A 20571-nucleotide genomic window follows, 5' to 3' on the forward strand; every position below is an offset into this window, starting at 1 on the left:
AGCCTCTTATATTTTCCTCATTAGCTATGGATTACAGCCACCAAGCAAGGGGTGAGAGCTGGAACATTCTTTTGGTCTGTGTAAGTTACCTTTATTTTGTCAATGTTTATAAAATTACAGTTATGATTCAGTGTATGAAAAATTAAATTAGCTTTGATTTTATTTCTGTAAAATGTAAAACTGTCAAACTTTTACCCACTTGTTGCTATTTATTGATACCTGGAAATATACCTTGATACCTTGTCTGAGGTCTTTTTTTTGTCTCTCTTCTCTCCTCTTTCTCCCACCTTCTTTTCCTTATTCCTCCTTTTTCTCATCCTTTAAGGAGGGAAGATTTTTTTCTTCTTTTAGCCATCATTAGCTCTTTCTACCCCTCATTAGAGGTTCTTGGTAACTTGCCACGTAGGGAATGTATATTTCTTTTAAAATATTTATTGCTGTGGTCTGCACTATCATTTTCTATAAACATATTTCAACATGCTATATTTATTTTGGTTCACAACTTTAAAACTCTGGTGTGGTCTCAGGCAGCTGGGGAGTTGATGGAGTGATCTAGAGACTGGAGATTCCAGACAAGAGTTGGGGAACCCTTTGTTTTTACCCCATTTTCCATTGAACTCCAAGGTTTCCCAAAAAAGAATGTGGTTCTCGCTCTTGCAGAGGTGATGGGATTAGTAGTTGAAGTTTGTAAGCCTTAAGATGAAACTTACCTAATAAAATTGTCAACATGTTGATTATTTTCAAAGACTTCTTAGTAAAAAGAGAAATCTGTTTCAACTTTCATGGGGATTTTGTTCCCACTGAGATGTTCTTTCCATCTTTTTTTTTTTTTTTTAAACCACCTAAAGCTGTTTCCGTGTTTCCCTTTTATGCTTTAACAAAAATCTGACTATTCGATAATAGAAGTGTGCTAAGAGCAATCACAGGTTCACATTAATCCAGAATGGTACCATCTATATTCTCCAAGTTCAGGAATAAAAGTAGCTTTTTCAGATTCGAAGGGCTAAATTGAAATTGAGTTGGGTGATTTGAAGCTTAGACAGAGTGTCTCTTTAAAAGCTTTTTTAACTTTTTTTTCTTTAAAGAGGTTTCTGAGTTGAAAAATAAGCATGGATATGTTAGAAATGACACTGCTTAATGTAAGTGGCTTGTTGATTTACCAATTTAATTGCATACGTCACCTTTTTTTTTTTTTTAACTCTTGACTATCACTGAAGCTTATTAAAGTGATTTCTTTTGCTCTGCAACTCGGTCTGGCAGAATGGAGGGGGAGCCAACAACATAATTAATACTTGGTCCCACCCTGCCCCCCTGGAACTATTGCACAGCTTCCTTGAAAAGGCCCAGTGTTCTGGTTTTGAATGACAATTTTCTCCACCCATTTGAAACTACTCATGAGAAGATGACTGTTGTGTGCTCTTTTTAAAGACATCTGTAGTTTTGCTTCTCAAACAATTCTTTTATCTCAGTATCCTGAAAGTGACTTGGATTTACTTTTTACTTCTCATTTTTGAAGCTTTTTATAACCTTAAAAAAATCTGATCATACTTCCAATAAGGAAACATATGTCAAGGAAATCTACACATAGTATATTCTGCAAAATTTAAAAAATTTACAACCAGATTGAAACCATAGGCTTAGACTATGAGGCTATCTTTTAAACATGTTTCTGTACTGCAGGCTAGAAGTATATTCTTGCTTTTTTTAAAAATATATTTTAGTTGTCAATGGACTTATTTTACTTTATTTTTTTATATGTGGCACTGAGAATCAAACCCAGTGCCTCGCACATGCTAGGCAAGCACTCTACCGCTGAGCTACAACCCTGGCCCATATACTTGCTTTTTAAATGATAGTATTTCATTCCAAAATCACCTTCAGTAGAAGTTGCGTCATATTCTTTTATGGCAATTCATATTTAAAGGCAGCAATTCCATTATGTATATGTGTTTAGATTGAGTCTAATCCTAGTTCTGTTACTTATGAGATTACTGACCTTGGAGAAGGGTGTTGATTTCTCAACAAATCAATGTCCTCCTCTTTAAATGGGAATTGTGGTACTTTCATCACGGGGTATTGTGAATAAGATGAATCAACTTATTTAAAGTATAGAGAGAACAACTAATAAATAGTATTTGTTTTCTTATTTGCATGATCTCTTTCAACATTGATCAGACAATATCTCTACATATCCTGCAGTACTTTGTTTCCTTATACCCCTAAATACTTCTTCTAGTCCTCTAAATCTCCATTTCCACTTTTCTTCCTTTTCTGACCACGTTTAATGCACTTAGTTTCACAACACATTCTGCATCTATCAATGATGTGAAGACAGTGACACATATCCTGTTTTCCTTTCTCCTTGGTTATTTGCTTTCCTTGTTCTAATTTATTTGTGCTGCCTCTGTGTTGTATTTGAAACACAGTTAATAGCTAGGGGTCACATCTCTTTGGTCTGTGAGGTAATTTCATAGCAATCATCTAAAACTCATAGGAAGCTCAGAGACTATCCAGCTCATTTAAGAGGTTAGCATACTAAGTAAAGCCTAAAGTTGTTAAATATTATCCCCAAGGTCATACCTGGGGTGGATAATAAGATCTCAGACTTCCAGAGTCTTCATCTTATTATGCTAACACACACACAGAGTTGATGACCACTGGCTTATTTTCCCCAAAAAGAAGACAATGACTCCTCCATACTAGACTTTTTGTGGAGTGTCTGTATCTTTATTATGTTTACACACATGCCTTGAATATAATATGCCTTTAACAAACATTTCACAGATGAATGTATCATCTCTGTGAACCTATAAAACCAGTGTGTAATGATAAAAGCTAACATTTCTCTAAACACTTTCTATGTGCCAAACATTATTTTAAGTGCTTTGCGTGTGTTCTCTCTTTTTAACAACCTTATGAGTAGGTACTGCTACTATCATTTTATAGAGGCACCCAAAGGTTAGGTAACTCACCAACATCCTGACTTATAGGAGTCAGGATTCAAACCCTAGCATCTGGCCTCTGAGCTGGTGTTTTAAATTCTGTATCTATTGTTGTTCAGGCACCCTGTCCAACAAGGGTATTAAAGGATAAGCATTCTGAGCTTGACAACAAATTTCTATTAAGTTTGTATTTTTCCATTAGCATTGGAAGTGGGTTCATCAGAGTCCATATTTGTGGCTTAACACCAATCACATAAAATAAAGCAGCTTTTAGTAGAAAGTGAAATAAGGAAAAATGAAAAAGCTATGACACTGGCTTTTTTTAAGTTAGGAAAGAATTCAAAATATGCAGTTATAATTGTTTTGTTCAGATACAAAGGATTTCTAAGGCTGAAGAATTAAATTCCTTAAGTGATTAACCTGGCTTTGCTATGCCTATTTCTAATTCAATTATAAGATATAATAAACAGGGTCACATTTATTGAATAGCATTGTGATCTGTTTAAAGCAGGATTCATTTTATGGTAAACATGATTTTCTGGTGTCTATGATATCTCTAGACAGAGAGGGTGCCAGAGGAATGACAAATCCCTAGGAGGAAAGATGGGTGGAGCTGGTGGGGGTGTGTGGTGATCCTGGGGACAAGGAGTGGCTGCTGTCCCACAGCTTCTGCCAACTCTGCCTTCCACCATGGTTCTGAAGAGCTGTCTTTCTCCTAGCGTTCTTGCTTATGTCCACCAAGAGTGACATTTCACTGGTTCACCCAAAGTTCCCAGCAAATTTTCCTTACCACAATCAAACTTGAGTTTTCATCTGAATTCATCATGAATATGCCTCTAATGCGTGGTAGGGGAGCAAAAAAATTTTGTGCTTCTGGTTCTGAAAGTAAGCAAATTTCCCTACAAGCCAAGGTATGGTTCAGCTGTGAACATCCTAATGTAACTCAGCTCAGGATGCAGTATTACCATGGTAACCAAGAGCTCTTAAAGCTGGTGCCAGACTCAGGGTAATTATATTTCAACAGAGGAATGGGACTTAAAAAGTCATTGTGGGTGAAGATTATACCCTTTTTTTCAGTCTCATAATTATATGTGCCTATTCTTGATAGATTTTTATAGAGATGGAAAAGAATTTCAAGAATACCTTCCCTAACCCATTATTTTATACAGGAGGAATTTAAAGTTTCAGGTTAGATAATGTTTTTAAAGTCATATAACTATTTAGAGGCAGAATGATGACTAATTATGATCATTAATAAAAAGAATGATTTTAGCATTTGCTACTTGCTAGTGACTGTGTCTTTTAGTTGCCTTGTATTGATTCATTCATAGAAACAAGTTCTGTGGTGTGCTTTGCTGTTATCTTTATTTTGCTGATGATTTAACTGAGGCTGAGAGAGGTAAAGTGGCATAGAGGACAGCAGAGGTCATCCTGCTGGCAGGAGGCAGACTGCACACGAAGTCCTATTCCCTCCTCTGTCACTGCTAGCGCTGAACCCACTGAACTGCACTGATTTTGAAGCCACGGTCTTTTTTACTTGTAGCCGAGTTTCTCATCAGCAAGACAGGTTCCTCATTGTGACCATGAATCAGAATTTCCAGTCTAGTCTTCTGTGGAAGGGGTTGAGCAATGTAATATGTTACAAATGGAAATGGAAGTTTAAATGCTAATTCCAAAGAGGGCCTTTTACTACAACGAAGTGAAAACAGATGGTGGTAAATAGAGAGCATTTGGCCTGTGAGCAAGAGCTCACAGGCTTGAGTCTGTGGAAAGACACCTAACAACATGCTTTGCTGTTCTTCCCTACAGGGCCATCCCGCATGAGCGGAGAATATTGACCATCCTGCAGTGGCTCACGCTGCCAGATGACGAGAGGTATTTGCTTTCCTCTGCCCTTCTTTCTTTTCTTCAGTACATTTCCATCTTTGGTTAGACTTGGGTGAAACACTAGATGGACTGTGAAATAGAAGTGCAGCCAAAGATTGGTATTATTAAAAGTTTTGTGGTTATTAGCCTTAAGCGTTATTTCCCTAAGAAGGATTTGGTGATTGGGGACCATTTAATTACACGGATTACTACAGCTCTTAATCCTGGCCATACAGCAGAGCTGAAGGGAGTTTCTGGCTTTGATAAATGAACTATCAGCTTCTCAAAGATCAAGAAGCATTAAGACCAACTTTGCACTTGAACAGAGGTAGATCTTTATGGCTGCAGATTGTGTGGCCCATGTGAATTACCACTAGGTTCTATTATTTTGAGGTTCAAAGAAATGAGTTCATGCTCAGATTTCCCTTTGTGACTTTTAATTTCTGAAAGTGGTACCAGGCAGTTACCACAGTGGGGGTGGCATAAAGGGTGGTGGGTGTTGGAGCAATAAGGGGAAAAAAAAAGTTTTCCATGGTAATACTGACAGTGGTTGAGAGATTAACTAAACTTGAAGGATTTTTTTTTCTTAAAGTGGGTAGGGATATTTGATATTCTTTGTTCTGTGTGGTTTGGGGAAATAATAAACCTTCCAATCTTCCTGTAGGCCTTCAGTGTATGCCTTCTACTCTGAACAACCTGATTTCTCTGGACACAAATACGGCCCTTTTGGCCCAGAGGTTAGTAGTTTATCATCTGCCTGAGGGGAGTCTGTGCCCCTGGGCTACCTGACCTACTGACCTTATTTCAGGATTTGTACAGTCTTTGGGAGTAATCGTATCTACAAGGTTTATTCAGAATAACAACACGGAAACATTTTTAAAAATCTTAAACATACTTGTTTCTCTTACAGGAACTTCATTTCAGATTCCTTTGATATTGAAACAAACCCTAAACTTGGTGTTAATGGGAATGGGGTATATTCCAGTCTTGCAGGTATCAGTCACCATGTGAAGAATTGGGAAGGGTTGGCACCAGCCATCATCAGAAAGGAGTGAAAAGGCATTTGGGGATGAAACTTCCAATGTGAAACATTACAGCTGAATTTTAACACCTTTAAAATGAGTATGCTGTTCAGAGAGGGTAGGTCAGTTAAGCAGCTCTGATAGCCTTAGTAAGTATAGCATCCTGGTAGTTTATAGTATTGGACACTTTTTATTTGGTACATTTTGACATTGGTATTTATATTGTGAAACCATCACCACTTTCAAGAGTGTGAACATATTCGTCATCCCCCAAAGGTTAAGTGAATTCTTAGTTAGAGAAACATACTACCCAATGTGTCTGTTTAGCAGAACTGTGAGGCTCAGCCATCTGAGAAGACAGTCTATTTATAAGGTGGAAGCCAGTAAAACTTCAAATTCAGAAGATAGGGAAGGGATGGTTTTATTTTGTCATGTTCTTTTTTCACCTAGGGTGAAATCCTCCCAATGTTTCAGCAAAAATCATTTTAAAATATGAAATCTGCAAGTCTAAACCTTTTAATATTTTAAATGTTTTCAATGTTTCTTTCCTAACAGGGTGATGTGTCTACATGAACATAGTAAAACTTGATTTCAGCTGAAAAATTATTTTAAAAACTCTTTGAGGGAAACTGACTCTAATTCTCTACTAACCTATGACAACACAGTTGCCTATAATTAAATTCACTGTGTTCAGCATAGGATGAGTTGGAGATACAGATAGATATATCTTGGCTTAAGTATTTTCGGACAAATTGCAGCATATCTAAATAAAGGCAGTAAATGTCAAGAAATCATAAGTATTTCTGAATGCTTCATCATCTACTCAGTGGTCAGTGATTTTTTTCTTGAAAAATTAGAAAGTCTTCATTTGTCTTAAATCACTGAAGTCATATAAATCTGGCGTTCTTTTTCTGTTCCTTTGATGTTTGATCAGTTTTGCATGATTATGAAACAAATGATAAAACAAGATAAGCATCTGCATACATGAAATACAAATCTTATTTTGTCAGGAGAGAAAAAGAAGAATGGTTGTTTTATCTTTAGGATGAGTTTCTTTGAGGAGATTAATCTAAAGTGAACAAAAGGAATCACATTTTATGAAAATGTTAAAGAAAAAAAAAAAAAAAAAACCCTTACAAAACACCTAAGCAGTTCCATGTGCTCTATTTAAAGTTCAACTTTGCTTGAATAATAGCCTTTAAAAGACCCCAAGGTAGGTAGAAAAGAGATTTGGGTATAGTTGTTCTTTTATTTTTTTATTTTTATTTTTTTTTGTGGTGCTGGAGATCAAACCCAGGGCCTTGTGCTTGCAAGGCAAGCCCTCTACCAACTGAGCTATCTCCCCAGTCCCAAGTTGTTCTTTTAAAAGTAGGAGGCTAGTACTGGAAGAACTTGGGACTGCTCAGGTGGGTTGACTTGGAAGTGGAGAACCTGGAGACAGAACTTCTGGCTCCCACACTATGGCCTTCCCATGGAACCAATTAATGCTCCTTCAGTCCAGGGGACCAGCAAAGTGGTCTGTTAATAACTATGTTCAAATCATACAGGGCATTTTCTTTAAGTCAGAAGTTGGCTTTTAATAATACAGATGAGGTACAACTCATGTTATACTTTAGGTTATGTAGCTTAACAAGAAATATTCTTTATCCACGAACATCTCTGGAATTCTAGCATATGTACTTCAGTTACAATTATCTACTGAAAGTAGATGTGTCTGTGTTTTAATTAAGAAACAAACACTTTAAGTTCTGAGCAATGAGTAAATGAAGTGTGATATAGAATGCTTTAATTTGCTGTAAAGATGGTTTCTATGTCCAGAGTTGCTCATAAATATACAAGTGAATTTTTTTCCTAAAGTATTTTTGAATTAAAAGTTAGAACTATTCATGTTATGTTCTTTTTAGCCCTAATATTTGCAGATGGGTGTTTTCTCATATACCTACTGAGTAAACAGTCTTAATTGGATAACTTAGATTTTATCTTCAGTAATGGTAATCTGATTACCTGGTCAATTTCTCTCAGAAAGGAGGGAGTATTTTCAGATTTCAACTATTTATCCTCTGGTTCTAGAAATCTTATTTTAACTAAAAATAAGACAAAACAAAATAGTTTACACTTTTAAACACAGAACCAAAGCAAGTGAGCAAAATCTTTCTTTGGTCATAGATTAATTGGCTTATATACCTATATGTCCTATATGCAGATTAATATATAGATATCCCTATATATTATTGAATACTTTTATGGTGCATGAAAAGACTACACACATTAGCTGAAAGACTTCTTTTAGCTATCTTTGACGTATGAGAAAATAACTCGCATTTGAAATTTAATTGAAATGATTCTAACAGAATGCTGTATGCTACAGTAAGATGAACTCAGTTGGAATTTGTGCTTTGTTTACATAATACTTGAGTACCCTTTTTCAGGATGATTCTCAAAGGTATTATTAAGATGACCAAACACTGGGCTAATGGCATCCAGAAATGGTATATTGCTCCTGGTTTCATAGTGTAATGGTGAATGTTCAAACATATGCTTGCTTTTGATTATTGGCGCAACCTTTTTCTCTTTGACCTTGTATGCTTTCTCTGTGACCTCTTGTTGGGCTGCTCCTCCAGGCCTAGAGGCAGAGCTTTGGCTGGCTAGTCCCTCCCTTCAGATGGCAATATATCCTTCTGAAAAGCAGGGAAATTTGCCCCTCTCCTTCCCATCCTCCTAATAACCTCAGGCTAAAACTTCTAAATTCAGGCTACAGTATGGCTGGTCAGTGAAAACTTAGCTTTCATCTCCCTCTAACATTTGAAGAAGGAAATACATGCACTGTCATCCCTGGATGAAAACTCAATTTGACTAAACCCTACTTCTCCTGCTCTTCTAACCTGCTGCAATCGGAAGGGCTCACCTTGGGAGTCTTTGGAATGTTGAAGTCTCTTGCAAATGGCCTGGTGTTTGATGGGCAGATTTGAGTGCTAGCAGAATGTACTTGGTGACCATGAAATGGAAAAAACTTTCTTTTCCTTTTCTCACTCTTCTCGTGGAGATTGCCTAAAATTAGAGGCATTAAACCAAACCCAATCCAAGTCTATGGGGCTGTGTCTTTAGATCGCTTTGCCGGAGAAAGAGGATGAGACAGAAGCAGAAGAGCTCTTGTAGTCGCTTGCCCTGGAAACCGTGAGAGCGCATGGCAGATGTTCTCCTTCTTGGATACACTAACATTGTCCCTCCTCCTGCCCCTTCCTGCATCTGAATGGCTCTTGGAACAGTCCTGCCAAGAGAGAAGTTAGCTAGGTAGACAGCAGGGCTTGCTGCTTTAATTCACCTTTGCACCATCAGCAAATCAGGGGCCTGTTTTTCTCCAGCATTTGGAAGTTCCAAAAGGTTATCTTCTTCACTCAGTTTATGTATCAGACTTACTCTTCTCTGGAGTTTCAAATAAAACCTGTAGCACTGCCATTTCTCCCAATCAGGGGTAGGTGTAAGAAACAGCAAGGACATACCTAGAGCCATTCTGGATCTGTATACCAAGATGAGGAAATCTCGAGGACTTGTCACATTTTATCTAATTTTCAAAGAGCCTTTCTAAAAATATAGTACTAATTATGTCAGAGTTCCTCTGTGCTGGAAACTTCAGTTGTCAGTGAGAGGTTCTCTCTCCTGCCAAAAGTCCTGATCTGTCAAATGTATTCAGGACCAAGGAATTATTCATGCTCATTCCATCCTTGGGTTAAAATTTTTCCATGATCCTTGCCAGTGAAGGTGACAGTGCTCTGACAAATTTTGTGGCATGACAGTTAGATACCCATGCTTCTCTGAATTGGAACCACCTACATGAACTGTATTCCCATCTTGAGATGGCCAAGTGACTAGTCTTCTGTTTGGTGGTAAACTAATACTTTATTAATGGAGAGCTTTTTGTAACCAAAGACTGGCCTCTCCCTAGTGCAAGAGTGACAGATCACAGAACTTCTCTAATGACACCTTTGGGTGTATCTATAAGCAAGCTTGTCAGCTAAAAGAAGCCCACATGACTAGACTGTCTTAAATTACATTCTTGTTCTTAGCAAAGAAGCTGAGACAACAGCTTCAAGACCCATTTAGGAGGCTTTTCTCTAGAGAGGTCCTTGAGTCACCTGTCATACTCATGTGTTCTCACTTAAGGAGCCTTAGTCTTTCTAAGACTCTGCTGACCCCAGATGGGAAAGGTGAGCTTTATTTTCTGACCCAGAGGGACAGACGGCCTCTGAGTGCAGACATCTCTATCCGCCAGTACAGGAGAGTAGTTATGGCCCATCTCTTACTCCGGCTAAGAGACCTAAGAGGAAAGTTACCCCTAAGAGGAGACAGGAAAGACCAGTTGCTCCTCCAAAGAAAAGAAGAAGAAAATTACATAGGATGGATCATTATGCGGCGGAAACTCGTCAGGACAAAGTAAGTTTATCTATTGTTCCGAAGCTTTGTGGCGGGCAGGTCTGTGTTGAAGGTTTCCTCCAGTGCTTTGGTTTGAAAATTGGCTGGATACGTTTTAGAAAAACTCTGGTGCAATGTCGTTGACTTGGAGTCCAGAAGAATCTGGTACTTCAAAGGTGAACACTGATAGGAAGACTTCCTGAACTTTCAGCCTGGCAGAAAAAAAAAAAAAGAGTCTTTTACTTTCTTTAGAGTTTTTGTCTCCAAACTGGCATTAACATTTAGGCTAAAGTGACTGTTCAGAGGGCTATTGGTTTGCTTGCACTTATGCACACAATTAGTCAATGGTTTATGACCTTGGTTCTTGAGAATGACCCCTCAAGTTAGCAGGGGGATTCCTCAAAAACTATGTATATTAGAATTCAATAGAAAGTTGACTTAGGTTAGTGGTCTGTATGCTCAGAGATCAGAAACAGTCTTAAAGTAGGGACAAGGCAATTGCTGACATAGAATGAAAGAAGAAAACAATGGGCAGAATCGTGTGTTTCTCATGATGACATTAGTGATATTTATTTGCTCCAGTACACTCAGAAGAGCCTATGGTTGTTACTTTCCTGAAACTTCCAAATACTTATGTGGCAGTCTCTTATTTGTACTTGTCTGAATAGATCATTAAGAAGTAGGTTATGGAATTTACCTGAATTGTCCTGCTGAATCAAGAAAAATAAGACATTGCCAAGGATCCACATATGTTGTACATTTGGTATTTCTTTGTCTAGATAAAGATCTTGAGGAAAGCATGATTTTCTTAGAAGCAAGTACCATTAGCCCCACATCTGTTAGTCCCTTCATATCCCATTGCTCATCTCTTTCTGAAACTTTCAGTTCTGACTTACTGCTTGGGATAGGATTTGAAATACCGAAGCCTTCCATAAAGAAAAAAATGTCTACACCTGATTTCACTGATGAAACAGTAGGATGAAAGGTCTTGAATCATCCGCAAAGGTGCCAATGGAAGATAACATTGTGTGTTTGAGTAAAAATGATATTCAGATGTCTTCTGTTCTTGTCCTAGTTATCTTAGGTATATGTGTGTGATTGATAGCTAAGTTGCAAACTTCATCTAAAGTGCTCTCAAAGGTTTGTCTGATGTGAAGTTTCATGTAAAAATCTTTCCATTGCACAGTTAGAGATGAGGTTGAGAAGGGAGACCTGTAGCGTGCGGGAGCATTTGAGTTGCTAGATTTCCATTTGAAGAAAAATATGACATGGATTATGCTTCTTAGGCTTTGAAAATGTTCTTCAGAGAGAATTGAGTTTTTGTGTTAGACTAAATAAGAAACTTCTAGAACAAATTCTGGTTCATTTTTGTTTCAATTAGGGATGTTGTAGATGCTCATTTCATTCAAAACCAGCTTGAAAAGAACTAATTGGAGGAACAGTAGCTTGTTTCTTAGAATAACTTCTTCCATTAATCTATTGCTTTTAGAAGCCGACAGTGGATTTCTTTGGGACATGCGACAGGTCCCATTAGTGATGTTCTCATTTGTTACCCAGTGGGAGTTGATAATTTCACTTAGCCACTGTGTCCTTGCCTAGTTTGAAGCCTAATGTGATTTTTACACAAGAGACAAGAGGCTTAAACCATTCATCCAACTTTCTATTCGCTCTGAAAACTCTTAAACTTAAAAGATGCTGCTACATTGTAGAAAAGGCATTTTTATCTCTAAAAGGAATTTAATAATATTTTTGATATTTTTATATCAAAGAATCTTGAAAAGAATTGGATGAGGAAAGTTTTTAATTCTCTTGAAAGACTATGAAGTCCTTAGACCAGATTTCCATTAAAAATGGCAGGAAAAGCTCGCTTAGACAAAGCTCTGCCACTGGGCCTGAAGTTTTCCTTCCAGAATGTTCTAAGGGTAGACGATCTATGGAATCTGAAAGATTAAAAAACAAAACAGCAGAAACAAAGTCTGTGAGGACTAACTTGCTCTTTTTTCCAGATGACAAATCCTCTGAGGGAAATTGACAAAACTGTGGGGCAGTTAATGGATGGACTGAAACAGCTCAAGCTGCACCGGTGTGTAAATGTCATCTTTGTTGGAGATCACGGTAAAGCTTTGTTTTCCTTTGCTAACAAGATAGATAAGTAGATGTTTCTGAGGGTGTTAAGGAAAGGAAACTTGCCTCCACCACCCCGCCAGAATCCAAGTTTCTATTCTTCACCTCCTTTTCCTTTTCTTCAGGATAGGGAAAAAAAAAAAAAAAAAAAATCAGGTCATGATTCCAAACAACCCGAGGTGACCCTGGGTTCATTTTAATCAAAAGCAGGGTCTTCTGTATCTTCCTGTTCTTCACAGGAGAGGTCTTTCTTCAAAAATCTGCCTCTTAAGGCAGGTGATTCACTTGTGATATTAAGGACTTGCTCTATGTATCTGGCACATCAGGTGATAATCTCCCATACCTGTGAACCACTCCCCCCAAAAATAAGCCCACAGAGTTTTTGTGGTTAAAATGTGCATGTGAATATGATAAGGAGGTAGAGACATAGGGTCTTGTCAAAGAAGCCATGTACAAGTCCAGCCATTTGCCTGAACTCACTGAAGGAATTCAAAGCCAAAACCAGAAGCTCTGCTGCTCTACAGAAGATTGTTAGAGGGAAATAGCAGCAGCTCAGGAAGCAGTTTCCTAAACATTTTATAAAGTAGAAAAACTCATGACAACTTTACTCTGAGGTGGTCAAGAACATTATAAACACAGTATGATGACAGGGCCTCCTGGGACATTCTTATATCACGAACATGAACATTGAGTTCTCAAGAGTACCTCCTGCTTTCCTGAACTACCCAATTGAAATTATGACCATGGAATTCCCAATTGCTCCCCTCTAGTAGAGTTTGGAAGATGGAACTTCTTTGACTCTTTGGCAGTTCTGTTGAGAATGGGTGGTAAATCTTTCTAGACAAAGTTGGGCTCTGGGCCTGAAATTTTCTTTCCAGAAAGTTCTAGAAGATCTGTGACAGACTGTGGGGAGAAAAGCTGTGGGGACTAACTTGCTCTCCTGAGGGGGCTGTTACCCCCTGTAAAATCATGTTCCATAATTTTGGCTTAGTGGAGAGCTACAGACAGGATAGAGAATCTGGAGTGTGTGACACAGCTGAATCAACTGAGTTGCCCAGAGGTGTCAAGAGCATTTGCTCACATGTTGGAGGCAGATGTCTAAGAAATAGTTGGTCCCAGTGAGTCACATGCTGAGGCACCATAAAGGTCATGGGCAGATTAAAACCTTTTCTCAGTGTGCAGGCTTCTAGGATGAGTAGATCCATTTGATCTGGGGAAGCAACAGCATCTCTTTCCTAAAAGGAGTATGCTGTCATGTTGAGGGGTGTGGGCTTTGAAGTCAGAATAAATTTCAGAGGAGCTCAAATTGCCTTGTGCTACTAAAGAGCCATTCGATGCTGTACAAGTTCTGTGGCCTTTCGAGGTCTGAGCTCCTCATCTGAAATTTGAGAACACTGACTCCACCCATGCCAAGTTGGTCTTGAGGTGGGAAGTGGGGCAATGCTGTAGAAGCATTCAGCAAACTTGCCCTGTGAACTTGAAAGCAAGGTTGTGCACCCTTGGAGTGGCATCAGTTACATCCCTAGAATGTGCACCCCTGGAGTGGCATCAGTGACTCCCTAGAATGTAACAAACGGAAGTCCCCTCCAGTCCTCCATTAATATGATTTTACTAGAATATGGTAGGTTTTTTTTTCCCCTTATTTTAAAATTTTCTTTCTGAGAGTTTCAGTGTTAAAGGAAATGACATATAACCCTTGTGCTTCGTTGAGATTTGTTTTTCTCTCTCTTTCTTCCAATTCATATTTAAGAAGGGGTAGAGGATATGGATTTAGAATTATAGGAAGTGATCATTTGAATTTTACCAGATTTGGGCCTTAGGGAGAGGCTGGAGTTGTAACTCAGTGGTAAAGTGCTTGCCTAGCACATGTGAGGCACTGGGTTTGATCTTTAGCACCACATAAAAAATAAATCAATAAAATAAAGGTATTTTGTCCATCTATAACTAAAAATAAATTTAAAAAATAAAAAAATAAAACCTTAGGGAGTCCTTTACAGAATCATTAATTTTCCCTCTTAGAGAATATACATATCATGTATTGTGTAAAGCAATTGAGTAGTCTCCCCTTATCCAAGGAGAGTATGTTCCAAGACCCCCAGTGGATATCCAAGACTGTGAATAGTACCAAACCCTGTACATATCATGCTTTTTCCCATACATACATAATTATGATAAAGTTTAGTTTATAAATAGACACAATAAGAAATTCAACAATAAAATCTAGTAATAAAATAGAAGACTTAGGAGAATATGCTGTAATAAAAGTTATATGAATGTTGTCGCTTTCAACTCTCCTGGGGTGGATAGCATATATAGTGTGGATACACTGGGATAAAGGGATGACTCATGTCCTGGGTGGTTTGGAGCAGGAGAGCATGAGATTTCATTATTGTACTTAGAATGGCAATTTAAAACTTATAAATTGTTTCTTTTTGGAATTTTCCATTAACATTTTTGGACTATTGTTGACCATGGGTAACAGAAATGATAGAAAGCAAAACTGGATGTGGAGGGACTACTTTATATTAAATCTTCATAGTTCCATGTCATCTTATAAGAGACAATAAAGGTATCTATTAGATGCCTTCAGCTTATGATTCCAAGTTTGTTTTTATTTTTATTATCTTTAAAATATTGTTCAAGAAACTTTCTTTGATGGAGGGAAGAGAAGAAATTTGAGGTGGGAGAAGAACATTGGTTGGTTAAAAACAATTCCTTATCTAGACCCTTTCTGTGCCCTAGTTGCTAGCTTTCAGTTCTAATTACACTGTTTACAACTTGTTTTCAGCATTATTTTGTTTTTCAGTTTGGGTGGTCATTGGAGCTGATATTTTCCTTTCTCATCTCTTGTTGCCAGTATTGTTTTGTCAGTAACATCCAAGGCCACCAGAGGAGACAGAGTGAAGGCTGGTGATTATGTGCTCAAGATAGGAGATGCATGAGAGAGAGAGAGAGAGAGAGAGAGAGAGAGAGAGAGAGAGAGAGAGAGCTGGAGAAGGACATTTTGTAAAAGAGACACAGAACTATGTATTCCTGTTATTTATACCACTCCCAGCTGGGAAGAGTTTGAAGCAATCTAGGATATATTTTCTTTGAAGACTAGATCTTTTTCATAATGACTCTAAATTGTTTGTTTTTTTAAAAAATATGATTAGTTCCTTTGTCTTGCTGTTCTTGCTCAATAACTTAAATGATTACTGAGATGATGCTTTTTCAACCTTCTAGTGCTTGCAAGATGATGTGGCTAAATAAAAGTCCAGTGAAAGGTTACACAGAGAGGCATTAAAAAGTTGAAAGTCAACTTCAGAAATCTCGAATGTGAGGATTTCTTCCATTAAGTTAAGAACTAATTAAAGCAATGCTCGATGTCATCTTTAGAGTCTGTGAAATTTTTAGGATGTTAGTTTTGATATTGCCTGAATGCTTGTTTTTTTTTTTCCACCCACTCTGCTCACAGGTATGGAAGATGTTACATGTGATAGAACTGAGTTTCTGAGCAATTACCTGACCAACGTGGACGATATTACTTTAGTGCCTGGAACTCTAGGAAGAATTCGATCCAAATTTAGCAACAATGCTAAATGTAAGTTGAGTCTTAAAATTCTCCGTGGTTAGAGTGGAAATGCAGTGGACTGGGTAAGGCATTGTTCTCTGGAGCTGGAGTACTTTGGCAAAAACCCTACCTATGCTCCTGCTTAGCTGAGTGACCTTGAGAAAGTCATTTGAACCCTAAACCTCAGTTTTTTTTTTCATCTGAAAAATGGGGATGATAAATGACAGTAGCTATCTACAGAGTTGTGTAGTTAATCTATGTATATTGTCCAGAGTAGTTCCTGGCACAGACTAGAATTACATAAATATTTACTCTTGTTTTTATCATGTGGAAATTGAACTTAATTTGAGGCATGTTTATAACCGTAACTTTCTGTTTACAAGAAAAGAGTTTTTCAGCATCAAGTTCAGGCTAGTCCCTTAGCTGAAACTTAAGTCTAAAGAGAACCACATTTGGATGCTAAAAGTTGCTAGCCATGTGAAAGGGGCTCTTCCCCTTTGTCAAAGTGATTGGTGACCCAGGAGGGGAAAAAAATTAAGCCCCCAGGGATTGGCAACTGTTTTCAAATATTGGCAATAAAACCAATAGGAATAATCTTGTCACTTGGATTTTACAGGTCATATGATGATATGCCACTGAAAGACTTTTAAATTTGTGCACTAAGATGTTTAGGTACTGCCTACCTAGGTTTTGAGAAGTCTATAGTTTTATTTGAGACATGGCACATTTTGAAAAAAAAAAAGAAGCTTTTTGGAGTTTTTAAGCCTTGGGAGTAAGAAACCATTGACACCAAGCTTAAAGTTTTGGAAAATTAAGTTTTTCCCAAATTATGTTCCTGAGTCAACACATTTGGGAAATGTTCCAAGGTCAGTCCCAGGCAAGGTTGTGAAATAAACAAAATGTTGGTGTCCTTGTCTCTTCTTTCCTTATCCTTTTCTGTCCCATGTGGACTCCTGTCTTTGCTCATTTGAGATAGGTGTGCTGTTGCCATAGACTGGATGCCAGCAGTTAGGGTACATTTTGAATTTAGTATTTGCATTTTGCTTAGGCAAGAAAGAGTTAGTCTGTTTTAAAAGATATTTTTGATATCTGTGACTGTAATAGGGAGGTCGTTTGGAGGGAAGAAGAGCTTTCCTGGGGTCTGTGAAATCGTAACTACCAAAAATGAAATGTTTTGTGCTCTACAAAGCATTTTCATATGCGATTTTATTCTGAGGAAGCCAGGAAAGCAGGGCAGTGAAGGGAGCAAATGATGGCCACATGTCCAGGCTCAAACCTCAGCTCTGCCTGGTGCTTGCTGGGTAAGGTTGGACAAACTCCTTTAACACTGTGTGCCTTGGCTTTCTGATCTGTAAATTACAGATTTTGGGGAAGACAAATGAGACATTATGTATATTTAACTTACACTGGTGTAATGTGCACATTGTCAAAGCTAAGAAGGGTTAATCATGATGGTGGTTTGGTCGTGTCCTTATTTTAGCTGAATATGTATGTACACAATTTTATCTAATCCTTCCAATAGCCCCATGTGATATGAATTATTATCCTCTTTGTAGGCAGTACAAGTCAAAGGTCAGAGAGGGCAAAGGAATTGGCTCCGAGGAGGACAGTTAGTAAGTGGCAAGCTGGGACAGAAATCCAGATTTGCCTATTCTTTTTTTTTTTTTGGGTGCTGGGGATCGAACCGAGGGCCTTATGCTTGCAAGGCAAGCACTCTACCGACTGAGCTATCTCCCCAGCCCCAGATTTGCCTATTCTTATTCACTACTCTTTCTCACACAAGTGGAACCTGTTGGCACCCAAGGATGAGGAGTTCAGGATTGAAGGACTGGTGTCTCAAACATGGACTTGGGCAGTTGTTATCTTCTAGTAATTCTCTGGGATATATCTGAGTACAAGATTACCCCATGCTATTTTTCTCTCTTCATTATCAAAGAACATGACTTGTTCTGGCCTCTTCGAGGACTGTGGTTTGTGAGGCTCAAGAGGGTAGAGGTTCAAGGCACGGCTTTGTCAGTCGGGTTGCATGGGTATCGGAGCGTGCAGGCGCCTCCACCCTCCAAAGCTGACTGACTTAGTGAGGATTCTGAAAGCATTCCCCTTCTGGGGTGGTTACGGATGACCAGAGAGAAAGCCCTTCCAAAGTTCTTCTAGAGTGACAGGCACACGGTACAGATTCAGTGTGGGTTAGCCATTATTGTTATCATTTTCACTTACTTTCCATTAAAAGATGCAACTAAAATTTAACCCCAATTTAAGTAGGATGCATTATACATTTTAGCTTTAGAACTAAGATTCTGAAAGAAGTTTTAGGAATGTATATATTTGTATTCCACAGCAACATGCATTTTCAATAAATAGGAACAGACATTTATTAATATTTATTAACAAATATTTACTGAGTGCCTACTGTGCACCAGGTGCGGGGGATTGCAGCAGCCAATGATACAGTCAAGGCCTGCTACACTGACATTAATAGCAGGGAGGGCTGCACTGTGACAGTGGGTATCTCTCCTGAATGCTGCTTTCCTTTTCTGCTGATTCTGTAATGACATACTGCACCAAATTTTTGGAAAACAAAACAAAATCTAAACAACCTACAATCTCCTCTTTCTCCCCACAATCCCCCCAAAAGAGGACATTCAGATAATATAATCCTGTTTATACACAGCCATCATTTACATAGTTTTGCTTTTAGCTGGTTCAGAGTATTGACTAAAATAGCCTTTGTTTGCTGGTAATGAAAAACAAGAAGATGCATATGTGTGCGCCCATGACCGGAAAGGAGCAGCCCCTATGTAATTAGACTCATAATATTACCATGAAAACAAAACTCCCTTTAAAAATATAACTCAATAGATTAGAAGGTTCATTTTAAACAAGGTGATGACTTGTTTCAAATACCTACAGATAAATAGGAAGTTATGGTGAAAGCCCCTATACCCAGTTTAGTTCCTGACATTAAATTGCTCCAGAGGAACCATTTTGGGCAAGTCGGGAGAAATTTACCAATCAGTATCATGATGCTATGGAAAGAGGCATTTCCATCGAGAAGAGGAGACCTGGACCGACAGAGAAATTCGCTGTAGGATTTGTTCCATTTGTTTAGTTGCATTTTACTTATTGAAATATGAAACTCCCATGCAATTATATATGTGTTTAAAATAAAATATGTAAGTGATAGTTCTTCTGGGCTTGGGAGATGAGGAAGAATTGAATATCCTGCAAAAATGACTCAATGATTATTGTCATGTCTTTTGAAGTTTTTCTCCTTCTCTTTTTGCACAGATGACCCCAAAGTCATTATCGCTAACCTCACGGTAAGTGTTGGAAGCCATCAGGGCTCTGCCCTTGGAACACTTTCTTTCCATGTTCATCCCCTACTGTGGGTTGGAGGAACATGGAACATCTGCCTCACTGCCTTGCCATCTTGTTTATTTGTTGCTCTGAAAGCTTTCAAAACTTCTGACCTGGGATCAACCACAGGACCCAGAGTAGTCTTGGCAATGATGCAAACTGAGAATATTGGATCCTTCCATTAGAACTGACAAGTCTTCATTCATGATTAATCAAATCTTTACCTTCTCTGAAGCAGATCTGCCCACCATCTGGATCCATTGTTCCCTGTTTCAGGCAGAGACCTTCAAAGCACTAGCACCTATCATCAGATAGGCCTGCATGTATCACGCCTCCTTTCTCTGCCCTTTGACTTGAAGCTGTTGGGACAGGCTATTGGGTATGACTGCTCTCAGTTAGGGTCTCCTGAGTCAGGAGTATGTCTTTTGAATTCCTCCCTCTCCTCTGATATCTGCTATACCATTTCCAAAGCTATCCAATTGCCTTTGAACTTATTTATTTTCAGTGTGTATTATTTGATAGAGGGCAAAACATTCTATTTATTCACTAAATACCCTTTGTTGAGCTTAAAACTGTCTTCAACTTTAAAGGGAGTTCTAGAATAACTACAACTTTTTCTAGAAGAAAAAGACCAATGTTCATTTATATTTCAGTGTAAAAAACCAGATCAGCACTTTAAGCCTTACATGAAACAGCACCTTCCCAAACGCTTGCATTATGCCAACAACAGAAGAATTGAGGATATCCATCTGTTGGTGGACCGCAGATGGCATGTTGCAAGGTAACTTGGGGCGTGGGCTATCCCTGTTTCTTATCTTTGTAGCCACCTCTTTGACACTGGAAATAATTTAAGGTTCCTGGTCATCATTAAAAGAAATAGTTGGAATCTCACCCTTTCCAAAGATGTGTGTGCTCAGTGAGCAGTTAAGTGCTGAGATGACTCATCTCCTGTTCTGGGTGTTGGTGTCTTGATGTCCCTTTGGAGTCTTTCTGTGCACATATGTGTGTATGTGTATGCTTATATCCATTTTTGAAATGGTATTCTAACCTTTGTTTTTATTACTGGAACCAGTCAAAATTATAACTAGGACCTTTTGCCTGAGGACCCAGGACTAATGTGATCTTGGTTGATTAGACTTTGTGGAGGACTTCAGCAAATGTGAATCTAGGAACCTGTTATCATGGATGTGTTTTACATTGCTTTCTTTCCCATGTTTGCCTTCTTTCAAATATTAATGAAGTCTTGCTTTTGAATCTGGTTAGGACATCTGGAGGTTCAGACAATTTTAAAGAGTTA

At 38.3% G+C, this 20571-nt stretch overlaps 1 protein-coding gene across 8 annotated transcripts in view; it reads left to right on the top strand.

Moving 5' to 3' along the window:
- Enpp2 (ectonucleotide pyrophosphatase/phosphodiesterase 2) overlaps positions 1 to 20571 on the top strand; it is a 107572-nt gene that overhangs the window by 60948 nt on the left and 26053 nt on the right. For all 8 annotated transcript variants that reach the window (XM_047544157.1, XM_047544150.1, XM_047544172.1 and 5 more), the window contains exons 9-15: positions 25 to 80; positions 4752 to 4817; positions 5473 to 5545; positions 12247 to 12355; positions 15822 to 15947; positions 19206 to 19237; positions 19928 to 20055. In XM_047544157.1, coding sequence (XP_047400113.1) covers positions 25 to 80; positions 4752 to 4817; positions 5473 to 5545; positions 12247 to 12355; positions 15822 to 15947; positions 19206 to 19237; positions 19928 to 20055 — 590 coding nt within the window. The remainder of the gene's footprint in view (positions 1 to 24; positions 81 to 4751; positions 4818 to 5472; positions 5546 to 12246; positions 12356 to 15821; positions 15948 to 19205; positions 19238 to 19927; positions 20056 to 20571) is intronic.

This window comes from Sciurus carolinensis, chromosome 1 (assembly GCF_902686445.1).
Source record: "Sciurus carolinensis chromosome 1, mSciCar1.2, whole genome shotgun sequence".
In the NCBI taxonomy this organism is placed as follows: Eukaryota; Metazoa; Chordata; class Mammalia; order Rodentia; family Sciuridae; genus Sciurus; species Sciurus carolinensis.